Genomic DNA, 27,889 nt, shown 5'->3' with positions numbered 1-27,889 from the left:
AGAGCCTAAACAATGAGGAGGAGGACAACATTTGTCTCACGTCCTTTTACACATGGTAAGTCCCCCAAATCCTTGCTAAAAGGACTTCAAACTATTCTTATTGGAAGCACAAGGAAGACAAGGCTTCTCTATTCAGCAACAATCATATTTCTTTGTAATAGCTCTTTTAAAGCTTGGGAGCATTTTAAATTCTAAATGAATGACTTTATTTGTGACAATGCAAATGTTCTGTAGCAATTAGCTCAGGCCACTAAAGCCATCCCAGCTTCCACTCTTTGTCGGGTACAAGTCATACCAGACGAGTTCATTGGTATTTTCATCCTCTGTGAAATGTAGAACTTCACTTTGATGGTGAATGGAATCTTGTCAACATGGTTTCCATAAAGCAAGTGGCTATGACTTTTCTAAGGAAGTAATTATATGCAGGTAGCAAGTTGGAGTAACCCAACTGTATAGTAAATCTACCCCAGAAATGTCTTGTAATGTATTTTCTAAGGAAAAAGTTATGCATATGATGAACAACGACCTAGAAAAACAGAAACAGAACAGATAGGAAATGAAGAAAGCTGATACTTCAGTACACCTCAGAACTGTTTCTGATTTCTCAAAATTAGTAACATATATTTGCAGACAAAAGTTTTAAAACACATATTCATCATTTAACGAAAAAAAGATTATCTCTCACTATGTCCAGTGCTTAGTATACAAAATTGACTAACACATGGACCCTGTATGCAGGCGTGCACAGTCTAGAGAAGGAAATAAACATGACAATCAGTTATTAAAACACAGTATGATGAGGTTACTAAATTCATTATCATTTAGGATGTTGTATACTACATCACAGAAACACCTTTATCCAAGACCTGGAAAGAATGATCTCAAGAGAGTCAGTAACAGGAATACTATGTCCTTCAGAACAACGGTCTTGCGTTTATCTTAAATACTGTGAAGAATATAACTGGTTTCTCTTTCTTGCTGAATTAGCAGCTTGAAAGCTCAAAGCTAATTTGCAACATAACTCTAGTAAACAAATAGGATCCTATATTATTAATTTTGTCTATTGATCTTCCACCTAGACTCAACTAACTTCACCCTGGGTTTTGCTTACTTTTCCTTGTTGTTGTTCGTTAAAAGGGCCTCAGATTCTCTTGACTATGAGGCAGGATGTAAGAAAATAAATAAACTGTGATGACAGAGGTCTGTTCAAGGTTTTATGACAACCAAGGGGAGGAGTACAACACAGGCAGAGAATGTTGCTGGGTGAGGTTGGAGAAGGAGTTATGGAACAGATGGAAAAAACAGTGTAATAATAATGACAATAACAGCAACAGCACTTATAAATAATAGTAATAGAGGATAACTATACTTTGAAAATAAGGAACAATTATACCTTACAAGTGCGGGGTCCTCCCTGTATATCTGTACTTTGCAAACATTATTTCTCTTATCTTCACAGCAACGCCAAGAAGTAGATATTAATGTCCCTATTTTACAGGTGAGGATATTGATGCTCAGAGAATTTAGGGATTTGCCTAAGACGCCACCTCAGACTCAGGCTGTCTTGCTTCAGCTGCTACACCACTAACGCTCTGAGTCTCACGGGAAAAGAGAAGAGGCTTGATAGGGCGTCGCCGATTTGAGCGGCTCCGAGTGTATCCAAAGCAAAAGGTGCATGTGGTGATGCAGCCAAAGGAGAAGATACGGAGCTGAGTAAGGGCAGGGTCAGGAATAATGTTTCTTTAGGTAACAGGAAGATTTCAAAGGAGTTAAGTAAGAGACAATGGAGAAAAGGGAAGAGGGGCTTCGAATCTGCCCCTCCTGAAATAGAGTGGTGCTGTCAGAGTTTATGGAGTTAAGGAAGCTTTGAAAGCTCACACTGTAGTTCACTACACACCACAGATCATGGTGACTCCTTGGTGACAAGAGCAGTACAGTAGCTTTTACTTCCAATGGAAAATAATCTTACGTAAGACACATGTACTTTGAACCCCATACCAGTGAGTACCATTACCAAAGAACGTTATAAGCACCCCTTTCCTGGATAGCATCCTAACCTATACCAGCGGCAATATTAGCGAGAGGTTCTGGTGCTTTTAAAGACCCTCCCCCCGGTAAAAACTCCTCTCTGGACTCAAAATGAGGACAGTGTCAGTGATGATAAGATGATGATGGTGTTGGCCATGATGATAACAGCTGCTGCTAGTTACTGAGCATGTCTGTGCTTGAAACCCTGGGCCGTTATTCATTATTTCATTGAATCCTCACAACCGCCCAGGAGGAAGCCAGTACTGTGCCCATCTTAGAGATGCAGACACTGAGGTTCAGACTTAATAACTTGTGCAAGGTCACACAGCAAATCAAGCGGCAGAGCTGGATCTTGAATCCAGGACTAGGTGACTCCAGAGCCTGTGTGGCAGCAGCTCCCCTGCCCCGACCTCATGAGGAAGTAACTAGATACTGCAGTCGTCTTATTGTGTTTCTGACAATCGCTTTTCTGTCTCACCAGGATTATCCGACTTATACTAACAGAAAATTAGTTGTTGAGATTTTGTTTCTTTTACCTCCTTCCTTTTCTTACGTGTATTTATAGACCTAAAATAAGAGGATTGCGCGGGCACATTAAGTATGTGTACACTCATCAATGTGAAATCATACATTGAAAAGAGAAGGTGTGTAGGTAAAGGATGAATTTTAGAGACAGATGTGGTCCGTTCCCAGCGTTTTCACTTCTAGGCACGTGATTTAGAGCAAGTCATTTGACCTCTTGTGTGTCAGCCTCATCACCTTTACAATGGGGATAATTAGAATTCAAGACTGTTGCCAGGAGACTTGACTGAGGAAATTTGTACATAGTACCTGGCACAGAGTTAAGTACTGAGTAATTGTTCATTCCTCTTCTAAGCCCTCTCTCCTCTTCATGCTCTCATACAATAATCCTATTTTTGTTTGTACAAAGAACCAAAATCAGTGTACATGCCACTGCTCTAGTGGGGCATGTATATGTAGAGAAAGAGCTATTTGACACTGCTGCTAGGCAGAGTTATGGTCCCCACCCTCTCCATGGACAAGAAATTCTGAACTTTATACAAGAATGCATCACACTGTAAGAATACTATAAGGAATTCTTCAACTCTAAGCCCTTGGTTTAGCTGATCCACACTTGCTTAAAGATGCTCTGTGTCTGATATCTAGAAGTTTATTGTCTCACTAGGGAGAATATAAATACTCTGCTTTTGACTGATCTCAGTATCAATCATCCTACAGGTATTCCACAACTCCTAAATATCCTTAGGAGTGTTTCCGCACAGTCCTTTAATCCAAGTCTGTCTGATTCTAAAATGTGTGGACTTCAGTTGCCCTAAGAGTAAAGCAATCAGTGAACTGACCTTATACTTATGTGGTTGGATATTGGGACTTTACAAAGCTTAGAAACACTTTACAAATACGTTTTTCTTCAGCACCATTTTGTATAAATTTCATTTGTTGGCCATTTATTTGAACGCACCAGACTCCTCTCAAACTAACACGGTAGACCAGAAAGCAAGTTCACGTTCTAGTTCTTCTGGCTCAATCATGCATAACTTAAATACAATACCGTATGAGAGAGCCATTGAGAGCTCTACTCTTGTCAGGGAAATGCGTACCGTACACAGGCCAGCCCCAGCAGAGGCCTGACTGCGTGCTGGTGGGGTATTCAGCTAGAGCTATTCATATGTTCTCTTAAATGACTTTGCCCCACTGTTATCCTAATTTGAAATTTTATTTTTCAGCCACATAAATAGAAGAACACAGTTTGAAAACCCTGTCCTGGAAGCAAAAAGGAAGCTACAGCAGCATAACATGCCCCACACAGAACTTGGAACAAAGCCCCTGCAGGCCCCAGGTTTCCGAGGTTAGTACCTGTCAGCACGCAGTGTTTCAGAGAGAAAGACTGTCTATCGAACTGCCTGCTCTCCAAACAGGCCTTTATCTTGGACCATTTCATGTAATTGAGTTGCTTTCCCCAGACCCCTCAATTAGCTTTAGCTGGGTGTTTGCTCTGTCTCTAACTCATGCATTTAGCATTCACGAGTGAAGGTAACGCCTCGGGTAGCACCTTATAGGAATTTACAGCACGTTGCCAGGTAGAGCTGAAAGGGTATGACCGTGGTACCGTAAACTGCAGAGATTCATAGAGACTCATAAGTTTGTCCTCAAATGACCAAGCACAAGAATGAGGCTTGTTCTCCTTTGTGACAGTAGACAGCTACTCATCGACAGTACCTAGGCCCAAACCCGCCTGCCCCCGCGCCGCCCGGGAGCGGTCGCGCAGCGTGAGTGACCTGTCTTACTATGGGCGCCACCTCGCCTGGAGGCCCGGGTGCATCGGTGTGTCCTGGGTTGCTTGCTGCACCTCACTTCACCCTGGAGCCACATACGGGGATGAGATGCTGCACGCACTTTTCACGTCTTAGTGGGCTCTCACTCACACGTGAAAGCACGAAGGAGGCTCTGGTAGTCGGGAGGTCTAGATATGCCCGCGGTTGATTTCACACCGTATCACTACAGCACGATAAGGATGAATGTAAAGGTCTCACCGTTGAACTTCTCTCCAAACTGTAAACTTTACTTTCATAAAGGAAACGGAGGTGACGAGATTATGTGTGTTTTTTATTTATATTTTAAAGAAGTGCTCTGTCTTCTTCACAAAGATATATGAGATGTGTAAATAGACAAAGTAAAATTCCAATATAATGACTCATGACTTTATAGTTTGTCCATTACACATCACCTAAAATGGAACAACAGCAAACAGAATACTTAACTAAGTCACCATGTACAGTTTGGCTGTTTTAAATAACAAATCATATCACCCAAAATGGAACAACTAAAAAAATATATAAAATACTTGACAGTGGTAACATTTAAAGCAGATGTTAATTCTAATTCCTAGGATGACTATTATTTTTCAAGCATTTAATATATGTAGTAATATACTTACTACCGATCATAGCTGAAAAAGCATGTTAAATAACAAATTACTAGTTAAACCTCTATGAGTGGGTTCAAGTTCTGTTCAGATTATTTAGGTATATGATTTGAACGTGTCAACATATTATGACAAAATATGTTACCTTTACATTCATAATTATATCTAGAGATATTGGCTTGCGTCTTGCTCACATTTTAGAGTATACTAAACGCTCTCAGGTCAGTAGAAATGGATTTATCTGGTTATCTTTATAGCATCTCATAAGCAAAAGCTAACTCAGTCCCACATCCAGGCATTCTTTCTAAACAGTTTAGACATTTGAAGAGGTGCTAATATTCCACTGGTCCTATTTTTTTGGAAACAACATAGTACATTTCAGTCTTCTAGTCCTATCCCTTCAAGGTTTGGGGCAGCACCGGCCACTCACACATACCTCCTACGTGGACCTTTTCAGAATAAGAGAAATGTGTCCAGATGTGTCTGGATGATTTTAGGCTCTGCTTTATCTTCACCTGTTGATTCAGCCCTTTTTAAGCACAAGAAGGTGAATTTAGTGAACGGAAACAATGATGACAAAAGAATCTCTCTCCAAACCAAGCAGCTCTTTCACCTTTCCCTGCATGCTTGGGACTGCTCTGCGTTTGTGGAAGTGCTTAGAGGTGTGCTCCTGAAGTCACACCTGCTTGCATTTACTATAATTAACCCCACAGTTACCCCTGGGATTGCTGCTCAGTGGCTGGCTTTTCCCCATGTAAGAACATGCCTTAACTGTGCTTTTTCTTTTTTAACTTCTGTCGGCCAATGTAGAAAAACCACTCTTTACCCGGGATGCATCCCAGTTGAAGGGAACATTTCTCAGCACCACACTAAAAAAGAGCAACATGGGGTTTGGATTTACCATCATTGGTGGAGATGAGCCTGATGAGTTTCTGCAGGTGAAAAGCGTGATTCCCGATGGGCCTGCAGCTCAGGATGGAAAAATGGAAACAGGTAAGTCCCATAATACTTTAGAAAATTGTTTTGCAACCTTTTTCCTAAGGCAAATACGAGGAGCTTCTTTCTGTGTTTTTAATATGAAGGTCAAAGGTCACTTCACTTTAGGACAACCACAGATTATGTCTCCCTAAACTTAATAATAATCAAATTGAAGTATTTCTGGAAACAACTTTAAATACCATTTTTGTCTCATTTTTCTGACTGCCCCTTCTATTTGCTGGATTCAGTGCACCCTTGAGAGCGACACTTTTCTAATTTATTTCTGGAGTCCCTTCTCAGGGATGTGATTAACATTTCATACTTTTCTTGCTTATGTTCAGCTATTGATATTTTTAAAATCTGTATTAATCTTATAGTATTCTCATGCTGAATTGCCCAGGTTAGTTATATTTAAATATGCACGCTCATCTCGTAGAAAAAATGTTAATGGTATTCATCTTTCTATATCCCCATACAATGTTTTAATATATAAGGTTTTTTTCTCTAGTCCTTATGAATGAATTTTCATATGCAGTTACTTGGATATCTATCAAATTATAATCAAAATTCATTTAACATGGAAATGCAGAGGCAAATTGTTAAGGGCAAGAAAATATAAAATATGAAAGGTGCACAGAGACAGAGAAAAAAGTAATGAACTAAGTCTGATTTTGTAGTCTGATTTTAAATTCTCCTACCTGGTCCATGACTTGGAATTAGTCCCATAATTTATACCATTTTCCTTGTCTGGAAAATAAAGAAGAAATCAAATTTGATCTTATTTAAATAATAATCAGATACTAATTTAAGAATTTTGGAGTACTGTTTTTGAAATGCCTTAGAAAATTACAAAGTGTAATAACTATATATCACCATTTCACACTTTTCCCAACATTGATATAATTTATGATGTTAACTTACTAAAGTCAATGGGTCCTAGAAGATACAGAAATTAGAGAATTACTTTTGAGGAAAAATTATGCCATTTGTATGCTCCATATATTTACAAATTGTTATTCCGCGGTTTTTAAAGTGGTTCGTGTATGAAGAAACAACATAAAATTGAGGTCTTCATCTGACATTTTTCGTTTTAAAAATGACTGTTTATTAAATGGTTCCTATAGAAATAACATCTTTTCAAGGTCACCTAATGAGTATATTTGTCACTGCCAGTCACTAGTGAGTAATAATATATTTAATAGATGTTACATTTCCTTGAAAGTTGAGTAAAGTTTCAAAACTAACTAACTACATTTTTCAAATGCTACTGTTATAAAAATCATGTGTACATAATTTTCTGCAAGTTAGAGAGTATCTAACTCTGCTGTTCATCTGGTGAGATTTTACTAAGCAGCCACACTTTCGTGTTGCCAGAAAGCACAAAAGAACATCAAATGACTCAATTAAAAATCATCCTATCACCTACAATTAGAATGCAAGGAAATTGTGGATTTACTACCAACTTAGTAGAGGGAAAAGGATCCCCAGTGCTTTTGAACTATTGTGAAATATTTAACAAACCCATTCTTGTATCAATATTTTTTTATTGAAGTATAGTTGATTTATAATGCTGTGTTAATTTCTGCTGTACAGCAAAGTGATTCCATTATACATACATATATATATTTGTATATTCTTTTTTTATATTCTTTTCCATTATGGTTTATCATAGGATACTGAATATAGTTCTCTGTGTTATACAGTAGGACCTTGCTGCTTTTCCATTCTATACATAAAAGCTTACATCTGCTAACCCCAACCTCCCATTGCATCCCTCCTCCAACCCCCTGCCCCCTTGGCAACCACCAGTCTGTTCTGTATGTCCGTGATTCTGTTTCATAGATAGGTTCATTTGTGTCATATTTTAGATTACACATATAAGTGATATCATATGGTATGTGTCTCTCTCTTTCTGACTTACTTCATTTAGTATGATGACCTCTAGTTGCATCCATGTTGCTGGAAATGGCATTATTTCGTTCCTTTTTGTAACTGAGTAGTATTCCATTGTGTGTGTGTGTGTGTGTGTGTGTGTGTGTGTGTGTGTGTGTGTGTATATATATATATATATATATATATATATATATATCACATCTTCTTTATCCATTCATCTGTCAATGGACATTTAGGTTGTTTCCATGTCTTGGCTATTGTGAATAGTGCTGCTGTCAACAGAGGGGTGCATGTATCTTTTTGAATTATAGTTTTGTCTGGATATATGCCCAGGAGTGGGATTGCTGGATCATATGGTGATTCTGTTTTTAGTTTTCTGAGGAACCTCCATACTATTTTCCACAGTGGTTGCACCAACTTACATTCCCACCAACAGTGTAGGAGGGTTTCCTTTTCTCCAAACCCTCTCCAGCATTTGTTATTTGTAGAGTTTTTAATGATGGCCATTCTGACCTGTGTGAGGTGGTACCTCATTGTAGTTTTGATTTGCATTTCCCTAATAATTAGCAATGTTGAGTATCTTTTCATGTGCCTCTTTGGCTATCTGTATGTCTTCTTTGGAGAAATGTGTCTTTAGGTCTTCTGCTCATTTTTTGATTGGATTGTCTGTTTTTTTGTTGTTGAGTTGTATGAGTTGTATGAAATTAAACACTTGTCAGTCACTTTGGTTGCAAATATTTTCTCCCATTCTGTAGGTTGTCTTTGTTTTGTTTGTGGTTTCCTTTGCTGTGCAAAAGCTTGTAAGTTTAATTAGGTCCCATTTGTTTATTTTTGTTTTTATTTCTATTACCTTGGGAGACTGACCTAACAAATTATGTCAGAGGATGTTTTGCCTATGATCTCTTCTAGGAGTTTTATGGTGTCGTGTCTTATATTTAAGTCGTTAAGCCCATTTTGAGTTTATTTTTGTGCATGGTGAGAGGGTGTGTTCTAACTTCATTGGTTTACATGTGGCTGTCCAACTTTCCCAGCACCACTTGCTGAAGAGACTGTCTTTTTCCCGTTGTATATTCTTGCCCCCTTTGTTGAAGATTAATTGACTACAGGTGTGTGGGTTTATTTCTTTATTCTCTATTCTGTTCCATTGATTCATATGTCTATTTTTGTGCCAGTACCACGCTGTTTTGATTACTGTAGCTTTGTAGTATTGTCTGAAGTCTGGGAGGGTTAGGCCTCCTGCTTACTTCTTTTGCTTCAGGATTGCTTTGGCAATTCTGGGTCTTTTATGGTTCCATATGAATTTTAGGGTTATTTGTTCTAGCTCTGTGAAAAATGTCATGGGTAATTTGATAGGGATTGTAATAAATCTGTAGATTGCTTTGGATAGTATGGCCGTTTTAACAATATTAATCCTTCCAATCCAAGAGCATGGAATATCTTTCCATTTCTTTGAGTAATCTTTGGTTTCCCTTATTAATGTTTTATAGTTCTCAGCATATAAGTCTTTCACCTCCTTGGTCAGGTAACAAACCCATTTCTTTTCATAATAAAAAAACCCAGTTATTTTTTTCTCTTGCCCAATCCACTATTCTGTGTTTCAAAACTAGAAAAGACTTCTTTCAGTGTAAACTTAAAAGACAAAATAAAATCAAAAGGTTTGCACAATAAGGCGTTTTTCCTTCTCACTCATTTTCCTAGTTTGCCACACTCACACAGTCTAAGTTAGCCTACTCAACAACAAAGTCAAAGCTTTATTTAGAATTTAGCAGATTTTCTGCACTTAAGATAATCACAGAATGGTCCTAATAGAAAGAGAAGGACCTAGGATTTTATTCTTTTCACTGTTCCCTATTTATTCTTCTATTTATTCATTCAGCAAACACTTGTTAAGCTCCTTCCTTTCACAGTCATTGCTGTCCACTAGGACTACAAAGGTGGAAATGACAAGGGCCAGGCTCTTGAGGAGTCTACATCCAGGAGGGGCTTTGGATATATAAACAAGTAATTGTAACACAGTATGAATAGGATGAGTCTGTAATAACCATGATGTTGGCACTAAGTCAGGAGAGCTGGGCAAGGGCACAACAGAATTTTTTTTAAAGTGTGTTTCTAACTATATAATTTTATTAGGCTTTTTAGGGATGATAATTTCTCTCATCAGAAAAGAAAATAAAATGTTAAAATCCACTGCTTATTAAATAGTCAAAAATACTGTGTTTATTTTTAATCATTATATGATTTAAAGTAAAATGTAAACATATTTCTGTAGCATTCCACAAGTTATAGTAGAGGGAATGGCTTCTCAGTTCAGTTCAGCAAATATTTAGTGAATACCCGTATGTGCCATGCATTCTGATAATTACTTGGGATGCAGAAACAAGTGTTTCTATTCTTAAGAAGTTTACAGTATAGAAATAATGAGTGATATGTTAGTGAATATTTATAACAATGCAAATACAAATATGTACAAAGTCCAGAAATAGTACAGAGGAAAGGGGGGTCAATTCTATTGAGAAGAGCTTAGGGAAGGCCTCATAGAAGATGATGTCTGACAGAGTTTTGAATGATGAATAGGCGTTTGCTGGGTGGACAAGTGAAGAAAGCTAGAGGAAGAAGAAACAGCAATGTGCAAAAGCACAGTAGTGGGAAATACCTAGGAAAAGATTTATATGCCATCTCAGTGTAGGTTAATATTTTGCCTTCAGTGGGTGTTTATGTGAAGTATCAAGTAAGACGATAATTATAACTGATAAAGAAGAACTATTCAGGCTTGTGGCAAGCATCAAGGAACAGTATATAATCATATATCGTCAAAGAGAAAACATATAAATGCATGAATACCTATATATAAAACCTTTCTCATGTAAATTTTTAACTAATTAATCATAGAGATTTACTCTATGATTGATGTTTTCTTTACTTGTAAATCCCTAGAACCTGAAACAGTGCCAGGCAAATAGCAGTTACTCAATAAATGTTGGCTGGTTGGATGGATGGATGGATGCGTACACTTAGAAATTAAAAAGTGAAATCTGAATTAGCTGAATTCCACTTTTCCAATATAGCCTAGTCAATGCTAATCAGACCAATAGCTTACCATTGAAGCAAAAACAAATCATCTTTCCAGTTTCTGGATGAAATTTAAAAGACAAGTACATGTTAGGGACAAAATTAATTTCCTTTTTTGTAATGATTTCATCTATAAATGAACCTCAAGAATTAACAAAAATAATAGACACTACAGATATAAACAATAAATCATTGATATTTAAAAGGCGAGCAATGTCATTTGACATTGAAATAATCATGAAAATATTTTAATCAACTTTTCTAGCTCTAGATCATCTCTAGTTTAGGCAAAGAGATGTCAATAGTTTGGACACAAAGAAAAATCCATTCTACTAAAGTTGACTTAGGGTCCTGTACTATAGAAACAAGGGTAGGGTGGTCCATTCTCAGTCAGCACTGACTCTAGGAAGCAATGGAGACAGGAGAAATGGAGGACACTGTGCCCCCACCTGTTTTTTAACAACTAATTGAGCCAATCCCCAATGGTCCTATAATGTTCCAGAAGACACTTTCTTAGAAGAAATTACCATAGTGCCCAGAAACCATCCGACTTCTGATTATTAAGGATTCACGACATCCCAGCAATCATTTGTAGACACCAGAGATCCTGATAACATTCTTTAAACTATTTTAAAAATCAAGATTGATGTAACAAGGCTTATGTAGAAACTGCAGAGTCTAAAACATACTTACCTATCATCCTTCCATTAAAAAGCTTCCCTCGTTACATGGTGTTTCATGTTTCTCCCCAGGCTAATTTTTGAATCAAGGCTTACGGTTTTCAACAAATGTAAGAGCAAGGAAAGTTGACCTATCCATGAGGTTCTCCTGTAGATGGGTTGAATTATGAGGTCAGTCACATCCCATCAGTTTTTATTTGCCCTCTTCTAATAGTTATTCACTTTATTAGTAGAATGGCAACAAACTGGAAAACCAACACCCTGACATTCTCTAGCTCCTGGCATTTCTCCATTTGAGCAGATTGATGTTATTGCTTTTCCTGGTTGCTACCTCTTTATTAGCTTCTCTAAAAGGGACACAAGATTAACTTTGTCAGAATCACTTGGGCAGCTTTTTAAAGATGCAGATTTCTGTGCCCCTAGACCTGCTGATTCCAAGTTTCTTGAAGTAGTGCTGGGAATGTGCATTTATATACTTTTAAAAATGGTCAAAGCAATACAGGCACATGGTAAAAAATAATAATAATAATAACATCGAAATATTTATAATGCATAAAAATTTCTCCTGTCCTGCCCTTGTTGTCTCAGTTTAACAGTTCTAGACATGACCTATATTTACTTCCTTTGAGAAGAAACGAAGCTTTAACTCCCTTATCCCCCACTTGCCCTCCCCCAATCTCCCAATTGAGTTTTAAAACTACTTTTAGTAATATTCGTACAGGTTTTGCATTATCATGGCTTTGTAAATTTGTTCACTGACCCCGGTGGTCTATCATTAATACATTTTTTCCCTGTAAAGGACTTTGTGGAGTTTTACTTCGGGTTTTTTTTGGCAATCTCTTTCTTAAAATGATACTTTTTTTTCCTCAGAGCACCATCATATTAGGTCCTTAGAGGGTCCTCCTTTTTCTGGGCATCTTTTTGTCCTCATTCTCCTCTCTGCGCTGGTTGTACAGCTGACATCCATATCCTCTTTTGTCGTGGATGCGTATTTTACTAGAGCATAGCCCTCAAATGTCTTTTGATCTTGGATTGTCTGTATTTAAAAATGGAACACTGAGAAAGTTGCTTGGGACTTCTGTGTCTGTGGCGGAGTTTGAAGACTGGTCAAATTTTACCTGAGGTTATTAGGCAGAGGCAGAATATGAAAGTCTATTAAATAGGGTCCTTTTTTTGGAGACACCCTCATCTCTGACTTAGGGTAGGTGGTGAGAGTTCTGCATGCAGATGTAGCAGGGCAGATCCTCTATATACTTGTATCCAATGTTCCCTAATCCCAAGGCCTTCTGCAATTCTGCAAAGCAATAGAGAGTCCTTCTTGTCCATGTTTCCCTTTCTTCCAAAAGCACACTAGAACAGGAAGCAGGAAATTCTTTCTGTAAAGGGTCAAGTAGTAAATATTTTAGACTTTGTGGGCCAAGTGGTCTCTATCACAGCTGTTTAAATCTGTCATCATGAAAACAGCCAGGGATGGCACGTGAACAAGTGAGTATGGCTGTACTTCAGTAAAACTGTATTTACAAATACATGCAGCAGCAGGATTTGCTCCGTGGGCCATAGTTTGCCATCCCCTGCTCTAGAATATACCTTCCAAAGCCACGATACATCAGTTATCATGCCTTTATCCATATTCCATATTCTAAAATTCTCTTGAGCTGTCTTGTTTTATAAGGGCCCCTCTCTGTCAAAATGGCTCCTCTCCCCTTCTCTTCGTTGCTGTGGGTTTATTCATTTTAAAGTCTTTGTTAAAGGGGATAGCCATATATGTTCAGTCTGTCATGTTGAACTACAAGTCTTAGAATCTGCATTTTTACACCCACTGAAGTTTGAGAACCACCGCATGTAGTAGCAGCAAGAAGACTCCTTTCCCACTTACTGTACCGCCTGGCAGACACTCTCCATCCTAGCCTGACCCTCTCTCAAACAAGCCTCTGCTCAAAATTTCCTGGAAGGAGTGTTTGAGGTAGAGTCTATGGCTATCTACTCAGTAGAACAAAGCTAATTAATCTGTATGTTTATCTTTCATATCAGGCTAGAACATTGAACTATGTACGATTTCTCATTCTTTGGGATGTTAGCACTCTTTGGGGTATTCTGTCTCATGACTGCACTATCTGAGATTTTAGTTACCTTTTAGCTCTCTATGGAACAGCAGAGATTAACCTGGGGCCGTGAGTGCTGTGTGGGCAGATGACCACCCTACTCTCAACGTGACAGCTGTTGCCCCTCTTAGGGCTGGCCCTTCAGGAATGAATTTCCACTTAATGATTACCCAGTGGTTTCCCACGCTGCCTTACCACACTGTACTTTGGTCCTCTCTAACCATTATTAGCTCCTTAGCAGTTTGATGAAATCCTACACTTGTTAATTAAACATCTCCTGAGAAAAATCTATATGTATGAGAAAGCCCAAGAAGTAATTCAGAAGTGTTTTCTGTGTCATGTTTTCCCACCTCATAATCAACTTATACCCAGGGCAGGCTTCCTTTTGAATTTTGAGCACACACTGCGATGGTCTCTCCCATGACTCCTCTCTTACTGATTGGCTGCCTTATAAAAACATCCTAGTGAATCAGCCAGTGCTTCATCACCACCCACCTCCACAAATAAGTGTTCACACTTAGGTAGTGTAAACCACTTAGATGGTTCTGTCAATTGCCGGAAGCAAATTAAGTAATGTAATCTTTCTGTTCTTTGAAGTACCTGTTTAGTTTTCTAATGCCGCATTGCAAACCATGCCAAAACTCGGTGTTTTAAAAGCGCAGTCAAATGTTTGCTCAAGATTCCGGTTTCTTGCCAGGGATCGGCTGGGTGTTTCTCATCCACTAGTCTCACGCTGGGAGCGTTGTGTAGCTGCCACCATCAGGATCTCCCCTGGGGCTGGGATGTGCAAGGTGAGGCCTCAGCTGGGATGGATAGGACTCCTCAGGGCCGGTGCAGCATCTCCGTCTCCATGCCGTCTCAACAGCAGCATGGCTGAACCAGTTTACATGGTGGTTTAGGGTTCCAAGAGAGCAAAAGGGAAAGCTGTCAAGCCTCTCAAGGCCTAGCCTGGGACTGGCACAATGTTATCAAATCAAGTCACTCGTCAGCCCAGATAAAAGGGGAAGGAAACTAAGCCCCACATTTTGATGAGAGAAGTGGCAAAAAAAAAAAAAAAAAAAAAAGTCCCTAGTCATCTTTTCATCTACTGCAGTATCCTTCCTATGGCTTCTTTGTTTCTGACTTCCTTGAGTTTGTTCAAAGTGCCCTGAGAAAATTATCTTTGACTTTCATGGGCATTCTACCTTCTCCCAGTCTTCTGGCACGTGTTGATACTGTTTTTGCCTTCCAGTTCTCTATCGTGCTATGAATAAATAATAGTGCATCATAATAACATATCCAGAGATGATGAACAGCAAAATCACCAGGCCTCTAGCTCTGTCTTTCTAATAAAGATAAAGGAAGTGGTTGCAGCAATTCAGTTTGAAAGACCTTCAAAATATTCATACTCAAATCCAAGTTAGATAATTTTCTAAACGATCCCTTGATATTAACGTCATTTTTGCCTTTTTAGATGTTTAATGAGCTTTAGATGCTTCCAAAAACATCTTGTGCTCTATAAAAGCCAGAAAATGGAATTGAATTTCTAGCCAGCTGACCAATACTAATATCTCCCGTAGAGAAGAAATAAACTGTGCTTGTTTAGCTTGTCACAATATATTTACTCTTGGTTCTTTCCAAACACACCTAAGTTTCAGAACCTCACTTCATTTTGTTGAAATACCTAACATGCCCACTGCTAGTGATGTATCCTTCAGATCAATAACAGGACACCTCAGAGCGAGGGTGAGAGCCACACTAAACACTTCCTATCCACTGTTCTTCTTCCATGATGATGTGTAGGTGATACAGATGCCATAGTTGACAAAATACTTGATTTTGGCTACAGACCAAACCACTTGAAAGGATTAAAAAATTTGTTGCATCAGTTCTTAAAATTATGCTATGCTTCATCAATAACTCATTTAGTTTTTTAAAAAGAGACCTTTGTGGGCTTCCCTGGTGGCACAGTGGTTGAGAGTCCGCCTGCCGATGCAGGGGAAACGGGTTCGTGCCCCGGTCCGGGAGGATCCCACATGCCGCGGAGCGGCTGGGCCCGTGAGCCATGGCCGCTGAGCCTGCGCATCCGGAGCCTGTGCTCCGCAACGGGAGAGGCCACAACAGTGAGAGGCCCGTGTACCGCAAAAAAAATAAATAAATAAAAATAAAAAGAGACCTTTGTAACCCAAATAAATGCTATTACAGTACCTCTTTTTTTTGCACATTTCTGTCATTTTTTTTCTTTGTAAATGCCTATACAGTGCTGTTTATGCCATCTTCATGTAAAATCACAGTCTAGATAAAAGCTCACTTGAGAAGGGGATAACTTCTATACAAGTCCTATCCTAGTTCTCTTCTGTGCCCCAGGATTAAGAACTTTATTCCCATTTTAACACAGATGTAGCAAAGTTTGCTGCTTTAATTTTTTTTTTCTAGTTTCAGTATTGATATCCATTTGGATAAGTCACGCGGTAATTGAGTTACAGTATTCATGACAACTGTACCTATTAACATCGTGACAGTCAATGCACTTAAATGTGCTCTTGTCACTATTATTTGTAAGTTATTCTGCACAAAAGCCTTACATTAATTTGCAGTACAGGTTCACTGGCCCTCCTAGGAGCTAAAGGAGAAAGTGGGTGAGGCCTCCACTCAGCCTAAGAGCAGAGCTCAGAATGGTGTTAGTTGTTGTAACACCAGGGATGTTTAGAGTACCCTTAGTGGATACGAAGTTGGCATTTTAAGAATCTGAAAGCTTTTTATTTAAGTTTAATGGAAATGGACTGGAGATTGTAGGGTTAACATTTTTCATGCCTGCTCCCTGGAGAAGGTTGTTGGTCGTCAGTCTATTTGTTAGGGAAAGGTGTTCAGCTTAAGTTAGATGCACTTGAAATAAAGGTATTATCTAAATGCAATTAAGAAGTTTTTATCACTTTAATTTTTTAGGTCTGAGGCCAGATAACCAATACCCTTACTTATAAATGAACCAAAAAGTATCCAAATAAATACAGAAATTTACCAGATTCTGGTGTCTGGGTTAGCATATGTATTCTCATAGACAATGTCAGATTCATTCAGTTCCTGCTGCTCTCTTTCCCTTCACTAATGGAACTGCACCTTTGGTTCATCAAGAAACAATCTGCTTTTTTATAAAAGGTGCTTATTTTTATCCATCCCTTCCTCCACATGAATTGTAATCTCTCATTATTTACTACCCTCCCCGACCCACCTGACTATAAGCTGTCTGAGGTCAGGGCCTGTGTCTGACTTGATCATTAACAAATCCTCAAGGCTTACTCCGCTGCCATATATGTAGCAGATATTCAGCTTGTTGATTGCACACTGGAATGAGTCTGTGAAGCGTGATGTGTTTGCACGGATTACTGTGGAGGCATGAGATGTGCTGTAATATCATAGATCCTCTGTGATTATTTATGTTCCCTTTAGAGCATCATCTAAGGCTTTTCTTTGTCTAGTTTAACCAAACAATTCATTAGATGAATTATTTACATTTAAAGTACTTAGAATAGGACACAACATATGGAATCACTCAAAATTAGTAGCAATTATTAATATATTAGACTCTTTTCCACAAATTTGAAGGAAGCCTTAGCATTCTGGGAATGATAGATACATGAAAATATCTTTGAGCAGCTTAGGCTCTCCCCCTTTGGACCCTGGGAGTAAAATGATTCTGCATTAAACATTTAACAAAACAGCTCTTGCCTCTTCAAATAGTTTTTGGTTTAAAGGAGATAATCGGAAAGATTTCAGAATTGTGGTGCCATGTTGATGACCCTTACTCTGTTGATAGACTGGGAGCTGAAATAGGACCTTCAACTTCTTATGTGTGCACATGTCACTGAAAATTAGGCTGGGTGTCTTTTAGGTATGCATTGGATTCTAAGACGTCTGCTAGACACTTTTAGAAAAGTCAGTAACAATCTTCATTTGTTTAATGATGGGTCCTCATTTTTGGATATTATAACCCCTTCGAAAATAAAAGCATGTCAATCCTGAATCACAACAGATAAAAAGAAAAGTCTAAGGAGGGTAAGATAGTTGGAAAATGTATAAGGCAAGGTAAATGTTTCTGTTGGGAGAATAATACTCCCTGAATTAAATAGCTATATAGGGTGTTGGTGCATATTCCTACAGATTGTCACGTAGGCCTGTAAATGCTCAGTGAGGAGTTTGATTATAGATACACACACATATATATCATCATCTACAGATATATGTGCAATGTGGGAAAAAGAGGCAAGAAATATGTCTTTCATTGTTTCATCAGCTAAGTCTTAGATCTAGTTCATAATTATGAATCCCTTAGCATTCTAAACCAGAAGACGTCACTGAAGTCAATAGGAGATAAATTACCATGCAGACCTTTGTTTATAAGTGTAATTCTGCTGGTTCTTACAAGCTGCCAGTGAAATTAGAGATGGAGTGTGCTGGAGTCTGCAAATATCAAAACTGCTACAGCTGCAGAAACCTTATTCCCGTATCCAGTGTAATTATGTGCCTCTCGCATGCTCCAGCTGAGGATTTGCATGAACTGACAAGAGCACACACGGTAAATCTTGCGTCATCATCTGATTTACTACTTTGTTCGAAAATCCAACTCTGTAAGGTTAATTCTGCATTTCTTAACGGTGAAAACTATTGTCAGAAAGGAAAACATTTTGCCACGTATGTGAGATATTGACAAAAGAAGTGGGAACTTTGTTTTGTGAAAGCAAGATTAATAACCTAGAACTGTCTTTCTCCGTGTCAGCACCTTTGTATTCCCTCTCTCTTTGCTTTAAAGTGTTGTGTCCTGAAATTTTCACTCCTCTTGCTTCTTTCTTGTTTTTTTTTCCTATTTTCTCACCTGAAAAAAGAAAAGAATACTGGATATATTTTCTTCTATTTCTCATAAGAGAATGAAAATTTTTGCCATGAAAAAAAGAAGTGACTTAGATGGTCACATCTCTAAATTTTTATGAAGCACTTAGTATACTTTTTTAATTTAATTTTTATTTTATATAGGAGTATAGTTGATTTACAATGTTGTGTTAGTTTCAGGTGTACAGCAAAGTGACTCAGTTATACATATACATATATCCATTCTTTTTCAGATATTTTTCCCATATAGGTTACTACAGAATACTGAGTAGAGTTCCCTGTGCTATACAGTAGGTCCTTGTTGATTATCTGTTTTGTATATAGTAGTGTGTATATGTAAATATACTTTTAAGCATGGTGATAGACAAACTGTATCACAGCACTGGCATTTTTTCAGAGCAGTTTCTTATGGACTTGTATAAAACTGTAATCCTGGATTAGCACATAAAAGCTTTGAAGTGTTACAGTAATGAGATTAAAGTGTGTATGTGGGAGGGTGTTTGTGCAGTGTGGTGTTTGTGTGTGTGTGTGTGTGTGTGTGTGTGTGTGTGTGTGGTAGTAGTGGGCTGGGGGAGGGGGGAGGGCGTTAGATGCAGCAAGAGACAAGAGCTGGGTTTACAAGAATCCATCCTGTGTGCAGGGAATGTTCCTGGAAAACAAGGTACCAGGACTTTCTGGTCGTTGACATTCGTTTGCAGGCTACATCGGTGGTGACAGGTACAATCTCAGAATTTACAAAATAAAACCTCAAGTACAAATTACAAGATATGGAATTGTTTTCAGTGTTTTTCATCAAAGCCGAGTCTTTGAGAATTTTTTTTTAACAAAATGCAAAGGTCATTTTTCCTTTGGAAATAAAAGAACTACCTGCCATTACCTAGAGAAAAGGTGACATTTTTCTATGAAAAGGAGACATTTTGCCCAGAGGCAAGTGGAGGCAGTTTCTGGGATTGCCTGACAGTGAGTTTACGTAAGAGCAGAGCAAGATGCTGTGCCTCTGGCAGAAATGACATTTTCCTCCCTATTCAGCTTTGCAAATTCTGAAAAATACAAGACCAATTTTTTTGATGGTAATTCTCCCGGTCTCTTATTGATCTTATTAACATCTAATTAATGTTATGAACATACACCATGCTAAGACAAGGGGAGGTTGTACAAAGATGGCAAGCTGGCAACTGAGACAGAAGTCCAGGGCTTTCCATTGGAATTCTATCACTGACTCATCTTGTTCTGTTTCAGAATCCACCTAGCACCTCATTGCGCAGCAACAATATTCCTCTCTATTAAGACTTATTCAAAATAGATATATCCATTTGCTCATTCATTTTTTTAAAATATAAATTTATTTATTTATTTTTGGCTGAGTTGGGTCTTCGTTGCCGCACGCGGGCTTTCTCTGGTTGCGGCAAGCGTGGGCTACTCTTCATTGCGGTGCGCGGGCTTCTCATTGCGATGGCTTCTCTTGTTGTGGAGCACGGGCTCTAGGTGCGCGGGCTTCAGTAGTTGTGGCTCTCAGACTCAGTAGTTGTGGTGCACGGGCTTAGCTGCTCCACGGCTTGTGGGATCCTCCCGGACCAGGGCTCGAACCCGTGTCCCCTGCATTAGCAGGCGGATTGTTAACCACTGAGCCACCAGGGAAGCCCTGATCATTCATTTATTCAACAAACTTTATATTGGGATGTTGAGTGGTACTCTTCACAGAGTTGGCTCTAGGGCCTGTCAGCCTCCCTTAAGGCTGCTGTGGAATGACCCCACCACAATCAACCCCTCCACTCTCACCCTAGTCTGTATAAACAGAAGCTGGAGAGGGGAAAAGAGAATCTCCAGGGTAGTTCTTCTTATGTGGGATGCAGCGTTTGTGTTAAGAGGTAATCCAGTGGTGCCCATGAGAAAGAGAGGGGTACTCCCTTTCCCCATCTCAGTCCAAGTGAAGGGGAGGCCCTAAGAGCATCACTCATTGAAATTGGGGTTGCCTAAAGGAAGGGGAGTTGGTGGTTTGGTTTCCACATTAGACATCTGCTCAGGCAGTAGACTTGCTTCCTTTGCCAGTCAGAAGAGAAGAGAAGTGAATCGGGGGGAGATGGCAGGATAGAGAGAGAGAAGACGTGGCAAGTATCTGGCATGGCAAGGCTGTGCGAGTTTTCTGTGGTCGAAGTGACCGCGGGGAAGAGACCTTGACTGGAGCCCGCTATCTTCCATGTACCACTCAAGAGAGCTGCCTGCTGGGCAAGGAAAGCCAGCATCAACAGGCTGGGCAGTGCAGGCTGGGCACCATGGAAATGAAAGGGGTCAAGCTTGAGCCAAATATTGCACTGACCCTAGGATGAATCCACAGATCGATTCCATAAGAGAGCCAGCCACCGGGCACCTGCCACTTCAATGGCCATTTCTCTTTCACTAGACAAACAGCCACAACCTACACCAAAAAAGGATGCCATCGCAGAGTTAAATAGAGAAACCCTCCTCTCCGCACATAACACACTAGAAAAACTAGACCTTGAAGAGTCAAGGGGGAGGCAGTGCCCCAGAGGCAGACCATGGCTCCCCTACCTTAGAGCTGTCAGGGTCCCAGGGAAACCCATGCGGACGGTACGAGCAAAAGAGATTTAAATCAAGTTTAGGAAGTTGAGGTGTTAATGAGACCAGACATATGATAGCCAAAAGTGACTTAAAAGTGAAGAATTTTCCCAGGAGCGTGAAAATAGTAACTGTAGAAAAAAATTACTTTATACGTTTACCCCCCGTGCCATAGATGATGCTGTTCAGTAAACAGGCTGTGTGCCCACCATGCATCAGCCATCCTTTCAGGTCCCGGGGCCCGTGGATGAGTAAGACAGCCTCTGCCATTAAGGAACATATAGTCTGGTAAAGTAACTGAAGCATGTGAACAATTTCAAGTGGCACCTGGAGATAAATACTAAAAGGGATGTGTGCAGACTGCTTAGGGAGAGCAGAGGAGTAAGTCTCTCACAGCAGGAGGGGGTGTGGGGAGAGTCCAGGGAAGATTTCACAGAGGAAGCGTGATTCAGAGACCTGAAGGGAGATTATGAATTTATCAAGCATGCGAGGTACGGGGAGTACTGTGTGCAAAAGTGCAGACATCCATTCATTCTGCAGGCACAGATGGGAGCTTTTACTATGAGCCAGGAGCTGTGCCAGTTAGGAGCCCAGTGTATAAACCCAAATCTTGGGGACATGCAAAACCCTGGGCTGTTTGTTATGCCCTTAAACTTAGGAGGCAACAGAGACGGAAGATGGAACAGAAGTTGAGGTGAAAGGCTACCAGGAGCTTAATGTGGAAGGGAACTATAAAACCTGCTTAGGAGGCATGGAGGGGTTATAAGTAGAGGAGTAACCTGATCAAATGTGCATTTTTAGAAAGTTAACTCCAGAGTCTGTATAAAGTATGCATTGTAGAGAAACAGGAGTCAGAAGAGAAGCTAAGAAATGTGCAGGATCTCTTCCATTTTCCACTCCAAACCCACCTCCTCTGGTTCCCTCTATGGACTCCACCAACGGACTCTCTTACCCTAGAGCTCCCAGTTGGGCTCAGTGGTTGGGAAGAAGCGGCTGGCGGTCAGAAGGCAGGAAGAGAGTGAGGTCCTGGCACTTAGTGCCTCGGGGCCTTTGCTGCCAGGCTGCTGTGTGCTGGGCACCCATCTTTTGGGATCTGAGCTCTCACAACCATGGGAGGAGAAAGAGGAAATGAAGTGGCAAATATTTGGACAGTGGAGTCAGTGTTTTCTTGTCTGAGCAGATGAGATGAGTGAGGAGTCCAGTATGTTTGCTTGTTTGGGTTTCATGCTTGAGCAACTAAGTGGACTGTGGCACCTTTAATACAGAAGGAGGAACAAGTTTGGAGGGTTTTAGCTAATGTTTCAGTAACTCATAAGACATGAGGAATGAGGCTAAGTTAGGTAATATGTGAACAGGGCTTCTATGTAAGGTTTATGTCCATAAAGTTCAACATCTATAAACTCTCATCAAAGACAACTAAGTTCTCAATTCCACAATTTATATTTTCTTTGTTGAGTTTTATTTTATCTCCCTTTTTGATTCCTTTTCAGGAAGAAGTGGTAGCAGTAGGATTCATTTTATATTGCCAGCAAAGTCTACACTGTTAACAACTCAGTGGGATGGGAGAGGGGAAGAATTACATGCCAAAGTCTACCACACAGAGAATGCATAGTGCTTCAGGCACTGAATAGCTGCCAAAAGGAAGAAGGAACAGCCGTGTTTTCCATCAGATTCTTCTAGGTTTTTCCAGATGGGGGAACAACCACAAATGGGTGAAAGTTATACAGAGACAGATTTTGATTTATTTTTTAAAATAGCTTAATGACAGAGCTACCCTACAACGGAATGGGTTGTCTAACTAATAACAATATTCATTCACTGAGAGTTTCATGGCACTATGCCGAACTCTTAAAATATAATATCTGATTTAATCTCTACAGTAACCCTGTGGTATAGATACCATTATTCTTATTTTATAAATAAGGAAACTTAAGTCCAGAAAAGTTAAGAAACTAGCCAAGCTCATATCATCAGTACATAGTAAGGCTGAGATTCAACCCCTTCTTGACCACTGTGCTACTTCCTTCCAGGAGAGTAGTTAGCTCCCTAGCATTGGAGGTTTAATCCGAGGCTAAATGATCACTTGTCAGGTGTTTCTGCTCTGGCTGGAGGTTGAACCGTATGGCTCATAAAGTCACCATCTCTCAGGTGTGGCATTATGAGCTCCTCCTTTACCTGCCCTCTCTTCCTCTCACCCCCCCCCACCACCGCTGCTAACTCTGTGTGTAATATGTGTTGTGTGTGTATGTATGTGTTGAACTTATTCTGTGAAACAAATTCCATATTTTTTATTAATGGAGAAAGACATTGAGGGAAAGTTCTAGTTAGAAGAGAACAATACATTCACTTTTCACTAACATATACCCTGTCTGCATATCTTATATACCTCTGGCTGGCTGGTTAAAAAGACAGCTTCAAGGTCAATGCACAGAATGCATGATATTTTATAATAGCATGTTTTTTTTTTCCTTACAGTATACCCCAGTGTTTTGCTGGGAGGAAGCCAGCAAATATATCTTGCAGCCATTTCCCCTTTTTTTATCAATAAATGGTATCTTTTGTTATTAAGAAGTACCAAATTATAAAGGTGTTTCAAAACTTCTTGGAACAAGAAGACCTATGAAGTAATTTTTTTCAAGTATGTCATTTAGATAGCCAAGTTATCTAAACACAGAACTTAGAGCCCTAAGAAGATTTCACGTGATCATTCCAGTTCAAATGAAACTATGTTCTGTGAAAAGAAATCTATGTATACGTAAAATTGACCTAACTAGTTAGACTAAGGTGTAATGAAGTGGAATCCCAGGGCAGATCTCTGAGGCTCCTAATTCCAGACTGCCTCCTGGTTTAGTTTCAAGCCTGGGACACAAGAAGGAATGTAGTATATCTGAAGAAGTGATCCCAAGAGAATTCACTTCTACATAGGATGTAGAAACATCTTTGAAGTTTTTACATCAATCCAAGCATATGATGTCTCTTTTACTCGAAGGAAAAAGTCTGAATGCCCTTTGCTCACATAGCTGAGATGTTGAAGTGAGGAATGAGGTCCTCAGAGAAAAATTAATTACGGGAAGAGGGTCATTACAGTTCAGTACTGAGGATTTGCATCATACTCTGTTCATCATAATCTAACACCCAAGTGTATATCTGATCTCCTTGTCCTGTAAATCGCTGGCACCATAGTATAAGATAGATGAGATAGTAACTATAAAAATATTCTGCAAACTGCAAAACAATGCTTCAATTATAAGTTAGTGTTATGGTGATTTTACATTCTCAAACATCTTAACATGCCACTTTCTCCGTTTTAGCTTACTACGCTGACGTGCATTCTTATCTTTTCCCTTCTGGGTGTTGTCAATCTGTCTAATTAGATTATAGAATCATGAGGTGGAGGCCGATGGCTAACTTTTGTGTTTAGTATGGAAACAATACACTGTTGGCATTTAATCGTCCATAGGCTCCTGTTCTGGCTCAGCAGGGTGTAGCAATACATCTTCTGAAAGCTCACTAGAGTGAAAATTTCCTTGCAGAGGGTGAGAAGAAGACAAGAAGGGCAAATAAATTTCCATTCAATACTCAAAGAGTTCTTCTTTTTACAAGAGTGTGCTAGCGAAGCCACTGATCTATAGAATGGAAAATCAGCCTGAATAGATGTAAAAGAAAAAAATCAACATGCGGTAGTTGTTTTATGCAGCACTGTTCAATTCCAAAAGAACTGACAGTCTGTAGAAGCAAAAAACAATATGTGTTATGCCATTTGGGGAAAAAGCAAAGCAAATAATTCATATGTGGAACCTTTATGAGTGTCTCAAAACTGTTTAAGGAAAGCTAACTCAGTATTCCTTGGAGAATCATGGGTGAAACAAGAGTAGGGAAAGTATTAATTTATCTAGTTTTTAAGTAAAGAAAGAAAGAAAAAACACACAACAAAGCTCCAGGATTCAGAGTTTATCAGTTCTGCGGCCAGCATCCCGGATTGCTCATCTGCTGTTCAATATAGTTTATAAAATCTCTAGGGATTTAGCAGTAGCTACTCACTCTGAGGTTAGAATTTAAGTTCTGCTCAAATTCTTAATAAAAAAAGTTTCACATTTTCTTCTTTATAGTTGAATCCCTCTTGGTTTGCAACTAACTTTACTATGGCTTCTTCTGGAGCTTTATTTAGCTTAACTGACAGTATATGCTGAGGCAAAGGCAAAGAAAACAAAATTGCCCACTTCCCATTGGTAGGTAGATTCTGAAAGAGTTTGATAGGTTAATAATAGAAAATTCTTTTAGCAGCTCTGTTTTATGATACATACCCAAAGGGTTACAGAGTTCATTTTCTTCTCAGCTAGTAAGTAAAGCACCCTTTCTGAAAATACTATTAACACCATTTGGAATTCATGTAGAAACCAACATAAGGATCTCAGAATGTTTAAAGAGCTTCTTCTCTAATCCCCTCAATGTAAATGGAAGAAGGACAGGAACTAATTGCATCTGTTTCAACACTAAAATGCGATGTAAAAGATGAATTTTTATTTCTACACACCCAGTTTCATTACTGGGCTAAAATTTGGTGAAAGAGAAGGAATACATAAGCTTTTATTCATTGCTTGCTGTGCACCTTGGAAAATGTAAGGGAAAAGAGACAAGTTTGTATCTGACAACACTTCCATCCGAAGTAATAGCTATAGGGGACAAAGGGACACTGTAAAAGAGACTATCTGTTAGTGATATGAACAAGAAATGTAATTTGAATTTATTGTCAATTTCTGAGCATCCATTTTACATATAGTTAAATATTCTAGTGAAATCTTATGTGCTTAATATATTAATTGAATTATGTATGTATATTTATTAACACAACTGTAAAACCTTCATAGTAAATATTGATTTTGAAAACTAAAAAAAAAAAAAAAAATAGAAAAGTATTATAGATAATTCTTTATCACTCATGACAGATGGACACCTAAGAAACTTCCCAGTGGGCATCCTGGGACATATCTGTGGAAGTAACCAACTCAAAGACTTATGATGCAGTGAAATATCTTCTCTGACTGATTGTGGAAATAGCAAAGCTTCCATCATGGGAAAGGCTTAAAAGAAGAATGTGTTTTGGAGTGAGCCAAGGGAAGTATAAGAAATTGTTGAAGCAAAGCAAAATCAGTGCTAAGAAAGAAGGAGAAGAAAGAAATAGGGAGAAAAAATGACCATAACTTCTTCCACAAAATGAAGCACATGTTTGTATACCTGCAAACTGATTCTAAAGTTAAAAACTTACTAAAATGAATTGGGCCAGAAATGAGGTAGAAGCAGAACAGAAAAAAATCTCTAATTTTGAAGTCTTAAATTTATTAGCATCTTAATGTACATTTAATCCTTGTTGGAACAGTTGCAATTCTGAATATAATAGAGTCTGAGCTAATTGGCTGAGAATGATAATATCCTTTAAAACGAGCTTCTGGCATAATGTCCAGTCTTCTGTAGGCCTATAATTACTGGTGTGTGTATGTGAGCAAGGAACTATGTGATTCAGTTGGACTCAATGGGCTAGTAATAATACCCCTGATCAATGTTTGAAACCCTCCAAGGAAGAAGAACCCAGTGTGAATAGCATGACTAAATTCTATAGACAGCAGTGCTTGTAAGAAATAAAAGGAATAACAGGGAATGTGACCTCCATCATCAACTCTTATTTTTGGGAAAATGGCAAAATATGCAACCCTGCCAAGTATATGCCAGTTAACGTGATTCATTTTGGATGTGCATTGGCCCTCTAGCCCACGAATGTTCAGATGATGTCTCTCACTTAATACTAGGTCATATTATTTAATGATTTCACTTAGTTGTGTGAAATCAAAATGCAAACACTTAAGTCCAAGTGGGAGACAACACAAAGTGGTAACCAGAACAATTGGCTTGGAAACTTGGGAAAATAACTTCTCACTTTCTTGCCTCAGTATCCTCTGTCCAAAAATATGACGGTAAATTAGATTATGTCATAGGTCCTCTCCAGCTCTAAAATAATATAAATGGACAGTTGTGAGCCACAAAATTACAAATATTGGTCTAATAACAGTATAAAACTGTGGCCTTTAGATAGAATTCCCAAATCAGCAAACTGGATAAAGTTCATGCACGATAAAGCAGTATGCCTGACAATTAACTCTGGGAATCAGTGTCCTATCCTCTGATAGAAACAGCCACAATAAGTTGAATACAATCTAATAGAATCAAAATATAAATACCACCAAAGGCAAAGTCAGCTAATTTTATAGTTTCTAATAAATATATACACAAGAAACTACATAGCTAAAAAACAACATTAAACATTTAATTATCCTGGAGCATGACTTGGACACACTGCACAGTCACTATAATTGATTGAGAAAAGGATGATGGTTAAAGTCACCAAGCAAAAGGCAATAGGCTGAAAAACAGTCAACTCAGAGGCCACGAGGCCATGTGTGGACATGCCCCTTGTTAACACTGATAAACTGTTACTGATGGAGCCAGTTCTAAACGTTCAAAGTTATGGATCATGCTGCCCAGGGCTAGCTGTGAGAAATTTGTATTATAACTGATGTCCGTCTTCGTACTCAGCTTCTTTTTCTGTGCCCTCTTCCTTTCTTGATAATATAATAATTCTGCAGCAAGTTCTTTGTCCTACAAAGTTCCACTCTTCTTCTGTGTCCATCGTGCCTCTTCTCTCTCCCATCACCACCACACAAACATTTAAGATAAATCAGAGCTGCTACTTCCAAGATACT

The 27,889-nt window shown here is 39.0% G+C and overlaps 1 protein-coding gene across 2 annotated transcripts in view; it reads left to right on the top strand.

The window, feature by feature from the left end:
- Positions 1–27,889, top strand: part of MAGI2 (membrane associated guanylate kinase, WW and PDZ domain containing 2) — a 1,334,711-nt gene that overhangs the window by 1,015,133 nt on the left and 291,689 nt on the right. For both annotated transcript variants that reach the window (XM_065884282.1, XM_065884281.1), the window contains exons 8-9: positions 3,774–3,895; positions 5,783–5,965. In XM_065884282.1, the coding sequence (XP_065740354.1) occupies positions 3,774–3,895; positions 5,783–5,965 (305 nt within the window). The remainder of the gene's footprint in view (positions 1–3,773; positions 3,896–5,782; positions 5,966–27,889) is intronic.

This window comes from Phocoena phocoena, chromosome 9 (genome assembly GCF_963924675.1).
Source record: "Phocoena phocoena chromosome 9, mPhoPho1.1, whole genome shotgun sequence".
NCBI lineage: Eukaryota > Metazoa > Chordata > Mammalia > Artiodactyla > Phocoenidae > Phocoena > Phocoena phocoena.
The sequence above is the reverse complement of the archived record's forward strand: the minus strand, read 5'-3'. Positions and strand labels throughout refer to the sequence as shown.